Source organism: Molothrus aeneus, chromosome 28, assembly GCF_037042795.1.
Source record: "Molothrus aeneus isolate 106 chromosome 28, BPBGC_Maene_1.0, whole genome shotgun sequence".
Taxonomy (NCBI): Eukaryota; Metazoa; Chordata; class Aves; order Passeriformes; family Icteridae; genus Molothrus; species Molothrus aeneus.
The window spans coordinates 4,717,954-4,733,938 of record NC_089673.1 but is presented as its reverse complement, the minus strand read 5'-3'; the positions used below and the strand labels follow the sequence as shown (position 1 = coordinate 4,733,938).

At 68.7% G+C, this 15,985-nt stretch overlaps 1 protein-coding gene across 1 annotated transcript; it reads right to left on the bottom strand.

Annotated features, from left to right (window-relative positions):
* Positions 1-10,207: 10,207 nt before the first annotated feature.
* LOC136567181 (all-trans-retinol 13,14-reductase-like) lies at positions 10,208-15,361 on the bottom strand. The gene is made up of 11 exons (XM_066566681.1): positions 15,184-15,361; positions 14,157-14,339; positions 13,515-13,744; positions 12,577-12,772; positions 12,000-12,197; positions 11,702-11,827; positions 11,265-11,403; positions 11,072-11,181; positions 10,771-10,937; positions 10,527-10,686; positions 10,208-10,353 (listed from the first exon to the last, which is right to left on the bottom strand). Exons 1-11 carry the CDS (start codon positions 15,359-15,361, stop codon positions 10,208-10,210), a joined length of 1,833 nt encoding a protein of 610 aa, XP_066422778.1.
* Between the last annotated feature and the right edge of the window lie 624 nt (positions 15,362-15,985).

The following is a 15,985-nucleotide window of genomic DNA, read 5'->3' as shown; positions in this document are numbered from 1 at the left end:
ACCCAGGGCTGGGAGCACCATGGGCGTCTCACCCCCCACACCCAGACTTGGTTCCTTTTTGGGGAGCTGATCCCCCCCGTTCTGAACCCCTGCACCCCCTCACCCAGGGCTGGCCCCTCCTGAGGTGCTCATCCCCCCTGAACCCCCTCATTCAGGGCTGGGCCCCCCTCGGGGGGCTCATCCCCCACATCCAGACCTGGTTCCTTCTCGGGGAGCTGATCCCCCCCATTCTGAACCCCTGCACCCCCTCATCCAGGGCTGGGACCCTCCTGGGGGGCTCCTTCCCCCCCTCTGCACCCCCTCACCCACCCCACATTCAGGCCCAGCTCCTTCCTGGGGTCCCCCCCATCTGCACCCCCTCACCTCTGGGGCAGACCTGGGGGTGTCTGGGGGAGTTTTGGGGGTCCAGGGGCTCGTGGGGGGCGGGGGGGGGTCCCAGGCCGGGAGCAGCCGCCCAGGCCAGGCCCCAGTCTGGGCTCTGGGATGGAAACTCTGAGGGACGAGCTCCACGCCGAACATTTTCCGTTCCCGACTCCTTTTTTTTTTTTTTTTCCCTTTCTATTCCTTTTTTATTTTTTTTTTTTACATTTTTTTCCCCTTCTCCTCTTCAGTTTCATTGAAGTATTTGCTGCCCCCCCTGCCCCATCCCCCAGGGAGGGGGCGATGCTCCCCAACCCTGTCCTGACCATGGGATTAGGGTGGGGGCTATGGGGGTACCCCGAGCACCCCAGAGCCCCTCGGGGAGGGGATCCCCCATCCCTGAACCCCCAGAAAAGCATCCCCGGGATGAGGAACGGGGACAGGGATGGGGACAGGGATGGGGACAGGGACGGGGATGGGGACAGGAGTTGGGGGGACAGGAGCGCTCAGGGACAGGAGCGGGACCCCGAGCGCTGCCGGCGGCCCCGGTTCTGGCTGGAGCCGTCCCGGTGACCTCATCGGCCGTGGCTGGCCCGGTGCCCGCCGCCTGCCGGGGCCGGTGGCTCCGGTGCCACGTGGCCGGGTCGCGGCGCTGCCAACACCCGCCTCGCACCCTCCGCCACCCCCGTGGAGGGACATGGGGGTCCCCCGGGGAAGGGCTGTACCCCAAAACCTTGGTGCGAGGGGCTGCAAACCCCCGGAGCCCCCCAGGAGGGACGGGGGTGAGGGTTTGGTGGTTTGGGGAGGGGGGCACAGACCTGTGGGGTGTCCTGTGGGTCCCGAGGGCTCAGCTGGCACCGGGCTCTCCCCAAAACCTGCCCGTTTTGGGGGGGATCTGAGTGCCAGGGGGAACCAGGCACTGCCCGGGGCTTTGGGCTGGGCTCAGGGGATTTGGGTTGGTGGGAGGAGCTGTTGGGGTGGGGTCCTCAGGTGGTTTGGGTGCTTGGGTTGGGGTCTGCAGGTTGCTGGGGTAGTTTGGGTCGGGGGATTGCTCCGGGCGGAGTGTTGGGGTATTTGAGTTATTGGGGGTTTGAGCTGGGGCTTGGGGCATTGGTGGTTGGGGTTTTTGGGGTGTTTGGGTGGTTCGGGCTGCTGGGCTGGGGGTCAGGGCCCAGCTGTGGGCTCAGGACCCCCGCACCCCAAAGGAGGAGCTGGGGCCAGGCAGGGGGAGCAGGGCTGTGCCCCCCCCGCCCCCAGCGAGGGTCCCTCCAGCTGGAGCTCGGCCCAGCAGCAGCAGCGATGCTCCAGCTCTTCCTCCTCCTCCTCCTCCTCCCCTGCCCACGTCAGCACCTCCCTGCCCGCTCCCCCAGTTCATCCCAGTTCCCTGCCAGGGACGGGAGCGGCGCGGCCGAGGGGGGGTTAACTCTTCCCTCGCAGCCCTCCCGTGTCCCCCCAGCCCCATGGAACCCCCAAACCGACCGAAGGGTTCCCCCAGCGCCGCCCTCAGCCCCTTATCAGCTCCCCATTCCTGATGGGGTGTCCCCCATTCCTGATGGGGTGTCCCCCATTCCCGCAGGGCCCCCCGATCCCCGCAGTGTACCCCGATCCCTCAGTGTCCGCCATTCCCGCAGTGCCCCCAGATCCTGCAGTGTCCCCCATTCCCCGCAGTGTCCCCCATTCCTGATGGGGTGTCCCCCATTCCCGCAGTGCCCCCAGATCCTGCAGTGTCCCCCATTCCTGCAGTGTCCCCCATTCCTGATGGGGTGTCCCCCATTCCCGCAGTGTCCCCTGATCTCAGCAGTGTCCCCCATTCCCGCAGTGTCCCCCATTCCCGCAGTGTCCCCCGATCCCGCAGTGTCCCCATCTCCACGGAATTCCCGTTTCTGATGGGGTCCCCTCGTCCTTTCCATGTCCCCCCCTCTCCCCACGATGTCCCCACGCTGTCCCCCCCGTCCCCACGGTGTCCCCCCCGTCCCCGCCACGTCCCTTTGGCACCGGGACTCGGCCGTCGTGGAAACAGAGCTGGGGGGGGGGGTGTGGAACTGGGAGGGGGTACTGGGGGAACTGGGCGTGGTGTGCCCGGGTGGGCGTGGCCTGCGGGGAGGGGGCACGGCCACCCAACAAAAGCTTTTCAAAGGGATGAAATTGGGGCGAAGCCAGAACAATTTAAAAGTGTTTCCTCACCCCCCCAACACCGCTCCCCCAAAAAAAACACTCAAAAAAAAAACAGATTAAAAAAAAATTTAAAAAACAAATTAAAAAAAAAAAAACCAAACCTCAAATTAAAAAACCTACCCCCGCCCGCCGGGCTCGTCCCTGGCCCTGCACACGTGTGAGGGGAAACTGAGGCACGGCGGGGCCGGGGGGGAGCCCACGGTGTCCCCGTGTCGCGGGCGGTGCCGGGGGGTCCCGCACGGCAGCGGGGAGCAGGGGGGGTCCCCCGGCCCGTGGGGAGCAGCCGCGTCCCCCCCCCTCCACCCCAGGCGGGGACAGCGGCGGGACCGGGACCGGGACAAGGACAAGGACCGGGCCCGTTCCGGGCGCTGCCTCCGCCCCCGGCGGGGCCGCTGGCGGCCGCTCCCCCCGGAACGCGGGGCGGGCGCTGGATGCCCCTGGCGAGCACCCCGGCCCTGACACGTCCCCGGCGCTGCCTCCACGTCGGCAGCGGGAGGAGGAGGAGGAGGGGGCTGGGGGGGCTGGGGGGGTCCCCGCCTTGTGCCGAGCCCCACCCTGCCCACCCCGGGGGGGTCGGAACGGGGAGCACCCCCCGAGGGGCCCGCGGGGCACCGGGCAGGGCTGGGACAGTGCCAGGGGCGGCGCTGGGATGTGCCACGCTATGCCATGGGCAGGGCTGGCACTGCCACCAGGGGTGTGCCACGCTGTGCCACCGGCAGGGCTGGGTGTGCCACGGGCAGGGCTGGGGACAGTGCCACCAGCAGGGCTGGCACTGCCACGCTGTGCCACGGGTAGGGCTGGGGACAGTGCCACCGGCAGGGCTGGGGACAGTGCCACGGGTAGGGCTGGGGACAGTGCCACCATCAGGGCTGGGGACAGTGCCACCGGCAGGGCTGGCACTGCCACCCGGGGTGTGCCATGCTGTGCCATGGGCAGGGCTGGGGACACCGTGCTGTGGGACAGAATGGGGACATGTCACACGGTGCCACAGGCAGGGCTGGCCTGGGGGCACTGGCAGCGCCTGGGGACGCACCAGGGGCAGCACCGGGGGCTGCACCCCCAGACCAGCAGCCGGGCCCCACCTGTGAGGGTCAGGGCCAGGTAGAGGAGGGTGCCCAGCCCTGCCCGTGGGCACAGCACAGCCCATGGGCACCGACAGGCCTGGGCACACAGGGCTGTGCTGTGGGGACCCGCTGGTGCCACCCCCGAGGGCTGTGGGACACCAGTGGCACCTGTGGCAGCCACGGGCTCACCCTCAGGGGGGCAGGGGGGCAGTGCTGCTCCTCAGGGCTTTGGGGGATAACGGGGGGTGTGGGGAACCCAAGGGGGGCTTTTAGGGACTGATGGTGCCACGCTGTGATGCTGTCCCTTGTGCCAGCTGCCTGTCTGTCCCTTCCCTCATACAACCATCCATCCGTCCATCCGTCCGTCCATCCATCATCCAGTCTGAGCACTTTACACTCTTTTTATTTATTTCTCCCCCCATCCCTTCTCCATCCCCACACGAGCTCGGGTGTGTGCATCCCCTGTGTGCCAAGGTGTGCCAGGTGTGTGTAACCCCTGTGCCAGGTGTGTGCATCCCCTGTGTGTGCCAGGTGTGTGCATCCCTGTGTGTGCATCCCCTGTGTGTGCCAAGGTGTGCCAGGGGCGTGCAGAGTGTGCCAGGTGTGCGCATCCCCTGTGTGCCAAGCTGTGCCAGGTGTGTGTAACCCCTGTGCCAGGTGTGCGCATCCCCTGTGTGCCAAGCTGTGCCAGGTGTGTGTAACCCCTGTGCCAGGTGTGTGCATCCCCTGCGTGTGCCAAGGTGTGCCAGGTGTGTGTAACCCCTATGTGTGCATCCCCTGTGTGTGCCAAGGTGTGCCAGGGGCGTGCAGAGTGTGCCAGGTGTGTGCATCCCCTGTGTGCCAAGCTGTGCCAGGTGTGTGTAACCCCTGTGCCAGGTGTGTGCATCCCCTGCGTGTGCCGCCACCCGTCTGTGTCACGCGTGTCCTCTCCGGGACATCCCCCCGGGCCCACCCCCGACCCCAGGCGATGCCGCCATGGCCGCGGCGGCACCCCGAGCCCGTTCCGGTGCCGTTCCCGGTGGATCCCGGGCTGTGCCCCGGCCGGTGCCGGTGGCCGCGCTGCCGGCGGTGTCCGGCTCCAGCCCCGCGGCCCGGAGCCAAATTCCTCCGCCTCCGCAGGAAGCCGCCGGCGCTGGCGGGGCCGGGCCCGGCCGGAGGGATGCCGGAGGGATGCCGGGGCGGAGGAGAGAAAGCGGCTCAGCCCCGAGCCGCCAGCGTCACCCTGGCAGCGGCAGCGGCGGCTCCTTCGAGGAAGCAGGCGAGGATCCGGCCCGTGACGTCCCTCGGCACGGCCTGGCCCGGCCGCGCTCGCTCGAGGAACCCGGGCAGCCCCAGACAGGGGGGGTTCGCTCCCCACAGCCTGAGCGTGAGGAGGGGGCGTCTCCTGGCGCGGGCGTCGCTGGCCCGGGAGCCTCAAGGGTGGGAGGAGAGAATGTTCGGCTCGGGCAGTGCCGGCGCTGTGTCCCCGGCATTTCCATCCCTGGGGGATGCTGCTCCCATCCCTGGGCGTCGCTGCCATCCCCAGGTACCGCTCCCGGCCCCAGATGCTGCTCCCGCAGCCCCGCTGTCCCTCCAAGCCCGGCTGATGTCCCCATCCCTGCTCCTGCTCCCTTTCCCGGCGCTGAGCTCACCCTGATCCCTGCTCCCACCCCTGGGTGCTGCTCCCAACCCCCCCGGGCCGGAATCCCCCTCCCATCCCCTCCTCCTTGCAACCATTCCCCCTCCCCGCCGTGGGCTCGGGGGGTCCCTCCCCGCTGCCGGCGCTGCTCAAACACAAACACGGCTCAGTGGAAAATGTGAGCGGCCGATAAGCGGGGCCGGCCCGGGGCCAAGTGGAACAGCACGGGCTTGGCTGCGGCCCCTGGGCCGGGCGGGGAGCGGGGGAACCGCCGGGGGGGACAGCTCGGGACTCCCTCGCACCTCGCTCCTCCCCGGCCCCGGCACCTCCCTGGCACCCGGCCCGGGCACAGGCACGGGACACCGGGCAGAGGGGACACCGAGGTGCTCCGAGCATGGTGGCACCTGGCCTCGGGCCAGCCCTGCCCTGCAGAGGGGCAGAGACACCAGGGGTGGTGGCGGGATGGAAATGCCCAGGGGTGGTGACAAGAGAAGAGGATGAGGTGCCCAGGGATGGGGACAAGAGGATGAGGTGCCCTGGGATGGTGGCACCTGGGTGGCACAGAGATGCCCAGGGATGGTGGCACATGGACAGCACAGAGATGCCCAGGGATGGTGGCACATGGACAGCACAGAGATGCCCATGGGTGATGCTGGGTGGGCAGGATGGAGATGCTCAGGGATGGTGCTGGATGGAGAGGTTGGTGACACCTCGGGATGGTGACAGATGGGGACAGATAAGATGCTCAGGGATGGTGACGTGTGCAGGACAGAGATGCCCTGGGAAGATGGAGATGCCCAGAAATTGTGCTGGGTGGGGGAGGTGGAGATGCCGCGGATGGTGGCACATGGGGGGACAGAGACAGCCAGCGATGGTGGCACATGGGGGGACAGAGACACCCAGCGGTGGTGGCACATGGGGGGACAGACACCCAGCGGTGGTGGCACATGGGGGGACAGAGACAGCCAGCGATGGTGGCACGTGGGTGGATGGAGATGCCCAGGGATGGCGCCGGGCAGGGAGGGTGGAGGTGCCCAGGGCCGGTGCTGATGGCGAGGACGGCGGTGCCAGGTGGGCAGGATGCAGGTGCCCGGTGCCGGTGCCAGGTGGGCAGGATGCAGGTGCCCAGGGCCGCTGCCAGGAGGGCACCGGGAGGCGCAGGGCCGGTCCCCCGGCCGGAGGTGTGTGGGCCGGGAGCAGCCGCGGCCGAGGAGCCCGTTTGTTTCTCATTAGCGGCTCTTGGCAGGAGCTGTGGAAAAAATAGCTTCAAACAGGGATCTGGAAGGGAAAAGGCTGGGCCGAGGGAGGGGAGAGGGGCCGCGGTGGGGAAGGGGGGCACGGGGCCAGGCGGGGGGGGGGAGGGGGCTGGGGGACGGTGGCCCGGATGGGGACAGGGGGACACATGGGGTCCTCTGGGCGGCACGGCGGGGACCGAGGAGCTGCGGCGGGGTCCGTGTGGGGATCTCGGTCGTGCACACTCGGACACGCTTGCACACGCGTGTGCACAGGGCAGGAGCGGAGCCCGTGTGCGCACCCCCAGGGACAGGGACGCGCGGCCGGGCGCCTCCCTTCGCACGGGGCATCCCGGCCCCCGCTCTCCCGGGGAAACTGAGGCACACCGGGAGCGCCTGCGGGGCCCCGGGCCCGCCTCAACCACCGCCGGTTCTCACGGTTTTTAGGGGGCCCCGTCCCCGCGGGTTACGCAACCTCCGAGGCGGCCCGGAGCGGGCGGGGAGTGGGGCCCGGGTCCTCCCTGCCTCGGAGCGCGGCGAGGATTCCGCGGTGACAGCGGCGGTGCCACCCCGCGGTGGCCGTGCCCGGGTGGCACCGGTGCCCGGCTGTGCCGCGGGTCCCCTCCCGGGAAAGGCGAGAGCGGCGAGCCGGGGTCACCTGGGGACACGGCTGGGGATGGCGCTGGTCCCTGCGCCCGGGCTGGTGGCACCGTGGCAGCCTTGGCAGCCGGGAGCGGGGTTGGCACAGGCGTCCCTGCAGGCACAGGGTGCGTGTGCCAGGGGATGGTGAGCGTGCGTGACCGTGTGTGTGTGCCAGGGTGGGTGTGCCCGTGTGTGTGTGCCCGTGTGTGTGTGCCAGGGTGGGTGTGCCCGGCTGGGTGTGCCCGTGTGTGTGTGCCAGGGTGGGTGTGCCAGGGTGGGTGTGCCCGGGTGGGTGTGCCCGGGTGGGTGTGCCCAGGTGTGTGCACCGCACCCTCCGTTCCCATTCCAGCACCCACCTGGCAGCGCCGATGTCTCTGCCTCCAGCTGGGATTTCATTCCCCGCTGCTGATGAGGAATGAGGAGCCCGAAGGGAGCCCCGGGCACCCTCTCATGCCCAGGGGGACGCGAGGGACACGAGGGGACACCCACCCAGCACCCTGGGCTGGGCTCAGGGGGCAGCGCCCGGCCCTGGGGGGTGAAGGATCCCGGTGTCCGGCAGCAGAGACCCGGCAAAATCACTTCAGCCACGACTGAGGGGGGACTCCCCTGGTTAAGGGGGGTCTGCCGCATCGGGAGCCCGATTTTGGGGGGTCCCCACCAGGGCACGGGAGGACATGTGGTGACAAATCCCCCGCTAAGCCCTTGAGCCAATTACGCGGCTGGAGCTGCCTGACCCACGCGGCCAAGCCCCGGTGCCCCGGGCAACCCTAAACCCCTTAGGGGGATGATCCTGCTTAGGGCATCCCACAGGCCGATCCCTCCGACCCTCCGCGGCTCCAACTCCCCCTCCCAAACCTCCCCACCAGCCTTGTCCCCTCTGCCACCGCCTCCTCATCTGCTCTTGGGCCGCTCACCTGCTTTGTCACCGGCTGCCGTGGGGCTGGGGGTGCAGCATGGGGCCCCTCCGGATCACCCTGAATCACCCCCAGATCACCCTTGGGTCACCCCCTGGGTCACCCACCTGCTCTCCCCCCAGATCACCCCCGGATCGCCCCCAGATCACCCCTGAATCGCCCCTGGTTCGTTCCCTGGATCACCCCCGGATCACCCCCATATCGCCCCTGGATCACCCCTGGTTCATTGCCCGGATCGCCCCCGGATCACCCCTAAATCACCCCCGGATCACCCCCGAATCGCCCCTGGTTCATTCCCTGGATCACCCCCGAATCACCCCCAGATCGCCCCTGGATCACCCCCGGTCCATTCCCCGGATCGCCCCCAGATCACCCACCTGCTCTCCCCCCGGATCACCCCCGGATCACCCCCGGATCACCCCCGGACCGTCCCCCGCTCACCCCCCGCTGGCGCCGGCGCGGGGCTCAGGCGCTGATGGGATTTAGGAGCTTACGGCGCTGAGCCGGCGGCTCTTCACACCCGCGGGGGGATCCCGCTCCTTCGGCCTCGCCGCTGGCTCCTCGCCCTCCCCTCGGCCCGGGCACGGCTCCCGCCAGGGCCAGCGGTCCCCTGTGCCACCCCGAGCACGCCCTGTGCCACCCCGAGCACCCGCTGTGCCACCCCGAGCACCCCCTGTGCCACCGGGCCACCCCTCATGGCCCCATTTTGGGGACAGCCCCCTCAGCAAGGCGCCAGCCCCCCTTGCCACGGTCCCACCCTTCAAAAAGCCCCAAAGTGGCGCAAATCACCCCAAAGTGCCCCACGGCGGGGTGGCCCCAGGGCCCCCCACCCAGGGCAAGGTGCGCAGTGGGGCAGGGAGGGTGCAAAGGGCGCGGGTTGGGACGCTGGGCGCGGGCCCTGCGGTGGCGCCGGTCCAGAGGGCGGCGCTGGCACCGAGGGGACGCGGCGGCGCCGGGGGACACCGGGTTCGGTTCGTGGGCGAGGGACCGTGTCCGGGAGGGGTCCCTGGGGACGGGGAGGGGGAGATGGGGACATGGAGAGACCCTGGGAGCTGGAGTGGGGGGACACACATACCAGCCCCCAGCACGCACCTCTCGGTGTCCCCAGGGCCATGATCTTCATCATCGCCATCACCTTCGTAGCCATCACCGTCCTCCTCCTCATCTTCCACATCCTCCGCAAGCTCTGCCAGGAGCCCGTGCCCCCCCCCGCCTACAGGAGCCCGCAGGGCCCCCCTCCCTCCCCGCCCTACGGAGACCCCCAGGGCCCCGTGTCCCCCCCGCTGTCCCCGATGCCCACCCTGCCCAGCCTGCCCAGCGCCGCCATCCCCGCGGGGCTGGAGCCCCCGCCCTACAGCGAGGTGGGTCCCGCCCTGAGCCCGGAATGGGGCCGGGGAGGGCTGGGGGGTGATGGGGATGGGGGATGTGGGGTGATGGGATGTGGGGTGCTCGGGCACGGGGTGCTGGGTGCTGGGCTGCCTTGCCCACAAAAGGGGGGCACCCTCTTTCCCTGGGGAACCCCTTGAGTGTCACACGTCCCCCCACACTGACACTCCTCGCCCTCAGGTGACAGCCAAGCCCTTCCTGTACCCCCTGCCTGAGGGGCCGTGCCCCCAATGTGGCCACAACCCCACAGCTCAGCCCCCCTTCAGCGCCCGGACCTAGAGGTGACCTCCAAGGACAGCTGGTGACAACCTCCCAGTCACTCAGGGGGACACGGGCCCCTCAAGACCACCCGGATGGCCCTGTTTCCCCAAGCCATCCCACTGAGAATTCCCCTATTTATTATATTTAAAGTGTAAAGAATTCCGGACTCTGCTGGGGGGAGGGCAGGGCTGGGGAAGCTCAGGGAGTGCAAAGGGAGAAGGGTGGGGGTTCTGCACCCCCCATTCACCGCCAGCTGTGGGTGCTCCCTGTGCCCATCCCCAACCCATCCCTATCCCATCTCCATCCCCATCCCAACCCTCTCTCCATCCCATCCCATCCCATCCCATCCCATCCCATCCCATCCCATCCCATCCCATCCCATCCCATCCCATCCCCATCCCTATTCCAGTGCCTTTCCCGTCCCTCTCCCAGCCCCATCTCCATCCCCTCCCCAAAGACAGTTCCTGGCCGCTGGGACATCGGGGTTTATTGAGCCGGGAGCCACTCCCAGCCCGAGGCCAGCTGTCCCCGAGGCCAGCTGTCCCCGCTGTCCCCTCAGGCCGTGTGGCGGCCCTGGCGCCGCTTGATTTTCCTCTTGAGGAGCAGCAGGTCCAGGTAGAGCAGGCGGCCCAGGACGGCCGAGGCGCAGAGCAGCCCCCCGTGCACGGCCCCCGCCAGCCCGCAGGAGAACACGTCCTGCCCTGAGGACAGCCACCCACCGTGGGACAGGGCCACCCCCGGGGCGGGACAGAGCCGCCACTACCACCACGGGGGACGTGGCCACCATCACCCGCAGGGACACTCTGGGGACACCACCCAGAGCGCGGAGCCGGACATGGGGACAGAAGGACAGGACGTGGGGACAGCCCCTCACCTGTCAGGTAGAGGTTCCTGACGGGCGTGTCGGGTCTCAGGGCGGCCAGGGTGGCGGGGCTGAAGCGGCGCAGGTCGTGCTCGGTGCCGTACATCTCCCCCCGCGCCGCCCCCAGGTAGTGCTGGTTGCTCAGCGGCGTCGCCGCCTCCACGAACTCCACCTGGGCAGGACGAGGCTTTCAGGGCGTGCCAGGGGGCACCAGAGGGCACGGCCGGGCACTCCGACCCCTGTGGGACACCCCCACCTTGTCCCGCAGGTGCGGGAAGCGGAGCAGGGCCCTGTCCAGCAGCCGCTGGGCGATGTCCATCTTGTAGCGCTGGTATTCGGGGCCGCGGTGGCGGGGGCGGCTCCCGGCCCACTCCTCGAACCACTCGTAGCGTGCCATGGTCAGGATGGTCATGCAGGACCTGCCTGCAGGGCGGGGACAGCCGGTGACATCCCCGGCGAGCGGCGGCGGCGGCGCCCACCCCGTGCCGAGGGGATTGAGGAGCCTCCGAGCCCGCCGAGGGGAGCTGGGGGGTCGCGGAGCCCCACCCCGAGGGTACCTGGGTGCCGCTGCTCGTACGTGGGGTCCTTGGCGGCGGGGAAGGTGATGAACATCATGGCCAGGTTCTCGGGGACCTCGTCGCGGCTCAGGGCGGCGTACCGGGTCATCCTGAGGGAACACAGGGCTGGGATGTCCCCGTGCCCCCCATGGTGCCCCCCGTGCCCACCCCCCCGCGGGGCCGGACCCCTCACATGGCATCCAGGTCGTTGTGGGGGTAGATCCAGAAGTTGGTGGGGGGCAGGCGCAGCTCGGCCGCGCTGCCCCGCAGCCCCACGAACACCAGGAAGGAGCCCATGCCCGGCCGCAGCATGGCCAGGAGGGAGCGCACACCTGCGGGGACATGGGGGTGGCACCTGAGCCCGGGCAGGGACATGGCGGTGGCACCTGACCCTGCATGTGCAGGGACACGGAGGTGGCATCTGACCCTGGGGGTGTCACCTGAGCCCGGGCAGGGACACGGGGGTGGCACCTGAGCCTGCGTGTGTAGGGGCATGGGGGTGGCACCTCACCATGCCCGAGCAGGGACACAGGGGTGCCAGGAACGATGAGATCTGGGCATGCTGGGGACACCAGGGATGCTGGTGACACTGAGGACGCGAGCGCCACGGGGACACGAGCGCCACATTACCGGGGTGGCTGCGGACGTGGGGCGGCAGCAGCTTCCCGAAGGTGTTGAAGACCCCGGCATCGGAGATGACCAAGGGGGCGCGGATCTCCAGCTCCTCCTCACCGGGTCCCGCCCGCACCGCCACCCCTGGGGACCGCGGCAGGGTCAGGGGACACGTGGGGCGCCACCACCACCTTCCCATCCCTCGTGGGGCGCCATCACCACCTCCCCGTCCCTCGTGGGGCACCACCACCGCGTCCCCATCCCTCGTGAGGCGCCACCACCGCGTCCCCATCCCTCGGGGGGTCCCGGCGCTCACCCAGGGCGGTGCCGTCGGCGCTGACGAGCACGCGCGTGACGGGGGCGCGCACGAGCACGGCCCCCCCCGCGCGCTCAATGACGGGCACGGCGTGGAAGGCGACCTCGCTGGCCCCCCCCCGTGGGTACCAGGCCCCGCGCTGGTAGTGGTGAACCATGAGCGCGTTCACCAGGAAGCTCGAGTCCCGCGGGGCCGTGCCTGCGGCGACACAGGGGACACGGGCACGGCTGGACCCCGCCGCGGGGCGCAACAGCCCTCCCGTGTCGCGACAAGGCGCTCCTCGCCGCGATATCGCCCTCCCTTATTGCGACACGGCCCTCCCCTGGCACCACGGTGCCATCCCATACCGCGACACATCCTCCCACTATCACAACACGGCCCTCCCGCACTGTCACTTGGCCCTCCTGTATCGCGACACTGCTCTTCCCGCCGCCCCCATCCCAACACAGCACTGCCAATATCGTGATGGTGCCACCCCCTGTCGTGACACAATCCCCGCCACTGCAGTACCGCCCTCCTCCTCCACCTGGTGCCCTCCCTGTCGCGACAGCCCCTCCCTGTCGCGACGGCCCCTGACCGTAGAAGAGGTATCCGAAGAGGGCGCGCAGGTCGGGGTTGGAGGTGAGGCGGGCGGCGGCCTGGCTCTGGCTGGTGGCGGCCATGCGGAACACGGGGGACAGGCGGGGCAGGAGCCCCGAGCGCAGCAGGACCGTGACGAGCCAGCGCGGGGACAGCTTCAGCAGGGCCAGCAGCGCCGCGTGCCGCGAGGCCACCTGCAGGACAGCCACCGTGCCACCACCACCGCTCACAGCAGCTGGGGACAGCCACCGTGCCACCGCCACCGCCCACAGCACCCGGGGACAGCCACAGTGCCACCACCACCGCTCACAGCACCCGGGGACAGCCACAGTGCCACCACCACCGCTCACAGCACCCGGGGACAGCCACCGTGCCACCGCCACCACCCACAGCACCCGGGGACAGCCACAGTGCCACCGCCACTGCCCACAGCACCCGGGGATAGCCACCGTGCCACCACAGTGTGGGGACAGCCACAGTGCCACCGCCACTGACCACAGCAGCTGGGGACAGCCACCGTGCCACCACAGTGTGGGGACAGCCACGGTGCCACCACCACCGCCCACAGCTGAGCGCGGCCACCTGTGTGACACCAGCAGCACTGCCCTGCCTGGCCACCACCGCGTCCTCAGGACTGTCACTGTTGTGGCCCCAGGGCCACCCGTGGCCCAGCAGCTGTCCCCCAACATCCATGTGCTCATTATCTCCAGAACTTGTCCCCACCATGCTCATCACCCGTGTGCCCTCTGTGCCCTCTGCTTTTGTCCCCACCATTCCCACCACACCCATCACCCATGTCCCCACCACCGTTGTCACTTGTGTCCCCACTGTTCCCACAGCCCCTTTCCCACCACAAGCACCCCCATGTCCCCACCGGTGCCTCCACCCCAAGCCGGCCCCTCCTTGGGGACGTGGGGAGGTGACCCCAGGGCAGACCTTGGAGAGCTTCATGAACTCCCTGATGGCCTCCTTCTCATCAGGGAACTGCTCCTCCAGCGCGGTGACAAAGGCCACCTTGCCCGAGCGCAGCAGGTAGCGCCGGGCCCCGAGGGTCACCTCGTCGTAGGGGTCGGGCAGGCGGTGCCAGCAGAGCTGCCCGTCTGTCACCTGGTCCAGGGCCACCCGCAGGAGGCTCCCCTCGTGCAGTTGCCCCACGTAGTGGATGCCTGAGGTGTGGGGACAGGGGACACGCTGGGGAACAGAGGGGACAGCACGTGGACACGCAGAGGGAGCGGCCCTGGAGGGCAGGGTTGGCTTTGGTGTGGCACTGAGGGGCTGGGGGGGGGATCTGGGCAGGGCAGGGACACAGAAGGGACAGGGCAGGGACAGGGTAGGGCAAGGACATGGCAGGGATAGAGCAGGGACACAGAAGGGACACGGCAGGGACACGGAAGGGACACGGCAGGGACATGGCGGGGACATGGCAGGGACATGGCAGGGACACAGTATGGACATGGCAGGGACATGGCAGGGACACGGCACACACTGGGGCTGGCAGCAGGTTCACAGTGGGGCTGCAGGGACAGGGGGTGACAGGAGGTGACAGGGGGTGACAGGGGGTGGCAGGGGGGTCCTCACCGACGTCGAACTCCACGCCGTGCTGTTGGAAGGTGTGGCAGCACCCCCCGGCCTGGTCGTGCTGCTCCAGCACCAGAACCCTCCTGCCTGCCTTGGCCAGGGTGGCGGCCACTGCCAGGCCCCCCACGCCACTGCCAATGACCACAGCGTCCAGAGGGTCTGGCACACGCCGGGCACTGAACCCTGCACACACACACGGGGGTGACAGTGACAAACAGGGGACACTGAACGCTGCACACACACACGGGGGTGACAGTGACCAACAGGGGACACTGAACCCTGCATACACACACGGGGGTGACAGTGACAAACAGGGGACACTGAACGCTGCACACACACACAGCGGTGACAGTGACCAACAGGGGACACTGAGCTCTGCACACACACAGAGCGGTGACAGTGACAAACAGGGGACACCGAGCCCTGCACACACACACACAGCGGTGACAGGGACCAACAGGGGACACTGAGCTCTGCACACACACACACACAGGAGTGACAGTGACAAACAGGGGACATTGAACCCTGCACACACACACAGCGGTGACAGTGACAAACAGGGGACACTGAACGCTGCACACACACACAGCGGTGACAGTGACCAACAGGGGACACTGAACCCTGCACACACACACGGGGGTGACAGTGACAAACAGGGGACACTGAGCTCTGCACACACACACACGGGGGTGACAGGGACCAACAGGGGACACTGAGCTCTGCACACACACACAGCGGTGACAGTGACCAACAGTGGACACTGAACCCTGCACACACACACAGCGGTGACAGTGACCACCAGGGGACACCAAGCTCTGCACACACACACGGGGGTGACAGTGACCAACAGGGGACACTGAACCTTGCACACACACACAGGGGTGACAGTGACCAACAGTGGACACTGAGCTCTGCACACACACACAGCGGTGACAGTGACCACCAGGGGACACCAAGCTCTGCACGGGACACACGGACACACAGACACACGCACACACAGACACACGGACACACGGACACCACTCACCCTGCTTCAGGACCCTGTCCCGGGCGCGCTGGTCGGTCACCAGGGGCCGTGGTGGCTCCAGGGGTGGCCCTGAGAAGGGGTTGCCGGACGGGGCCAGCAGCCGATGGGCCACCCGGGCCAGGGCCAGCGTGGCCAGGGCCACCGGCAGCAGCAGCAGCAGCAGCAGCACGGGCCACATGGCTGTCACTGCGTGTGGCTGTGTATGGACACGGCAGGGACACGCAGGGACACGCAGGGACACTCACAGACACGGCAGGGACGCACACGGACACACACAGACACGGCAGGGACACGCAGGGACACAGAACAGACACGGACACGGACACGGACACTGCACGGACCCAGCAGGGACACGGCCCAGCCCGGAGCGTGCAGCCCCAGCCCTCACAGGAACCGCAGCTCAGGGACACGGGGATTATGGGCTGGGCCAATAGAGCGGCTTTAGGGACAGCGCTGCTTAAAGACACAGAGCTCCTGGACAGGGCACGGCAGGGACAGGACACCCACGGACAGGGCACAGCACCCACGGACAGGGCACAGCACCCATAGACAGGGCACCCACGGACAGGGCACTGCAGGGACGGGACACCCACGGACAGGGCACAGCACCTACGGACAGGGCACAGCACCCATGGACAGGGCACCCACGGACTGGGCACCCACGGACAGGGCACAGCACCCACGGACAGGGCACAGCACCCATGGACAGGGCACAGCACCCACGAACAGGGCACTGCATGGACAGGGCACAGCACCCATGGACACGGCACAGCATGGACAGGGCACCCATGGGCACAACACC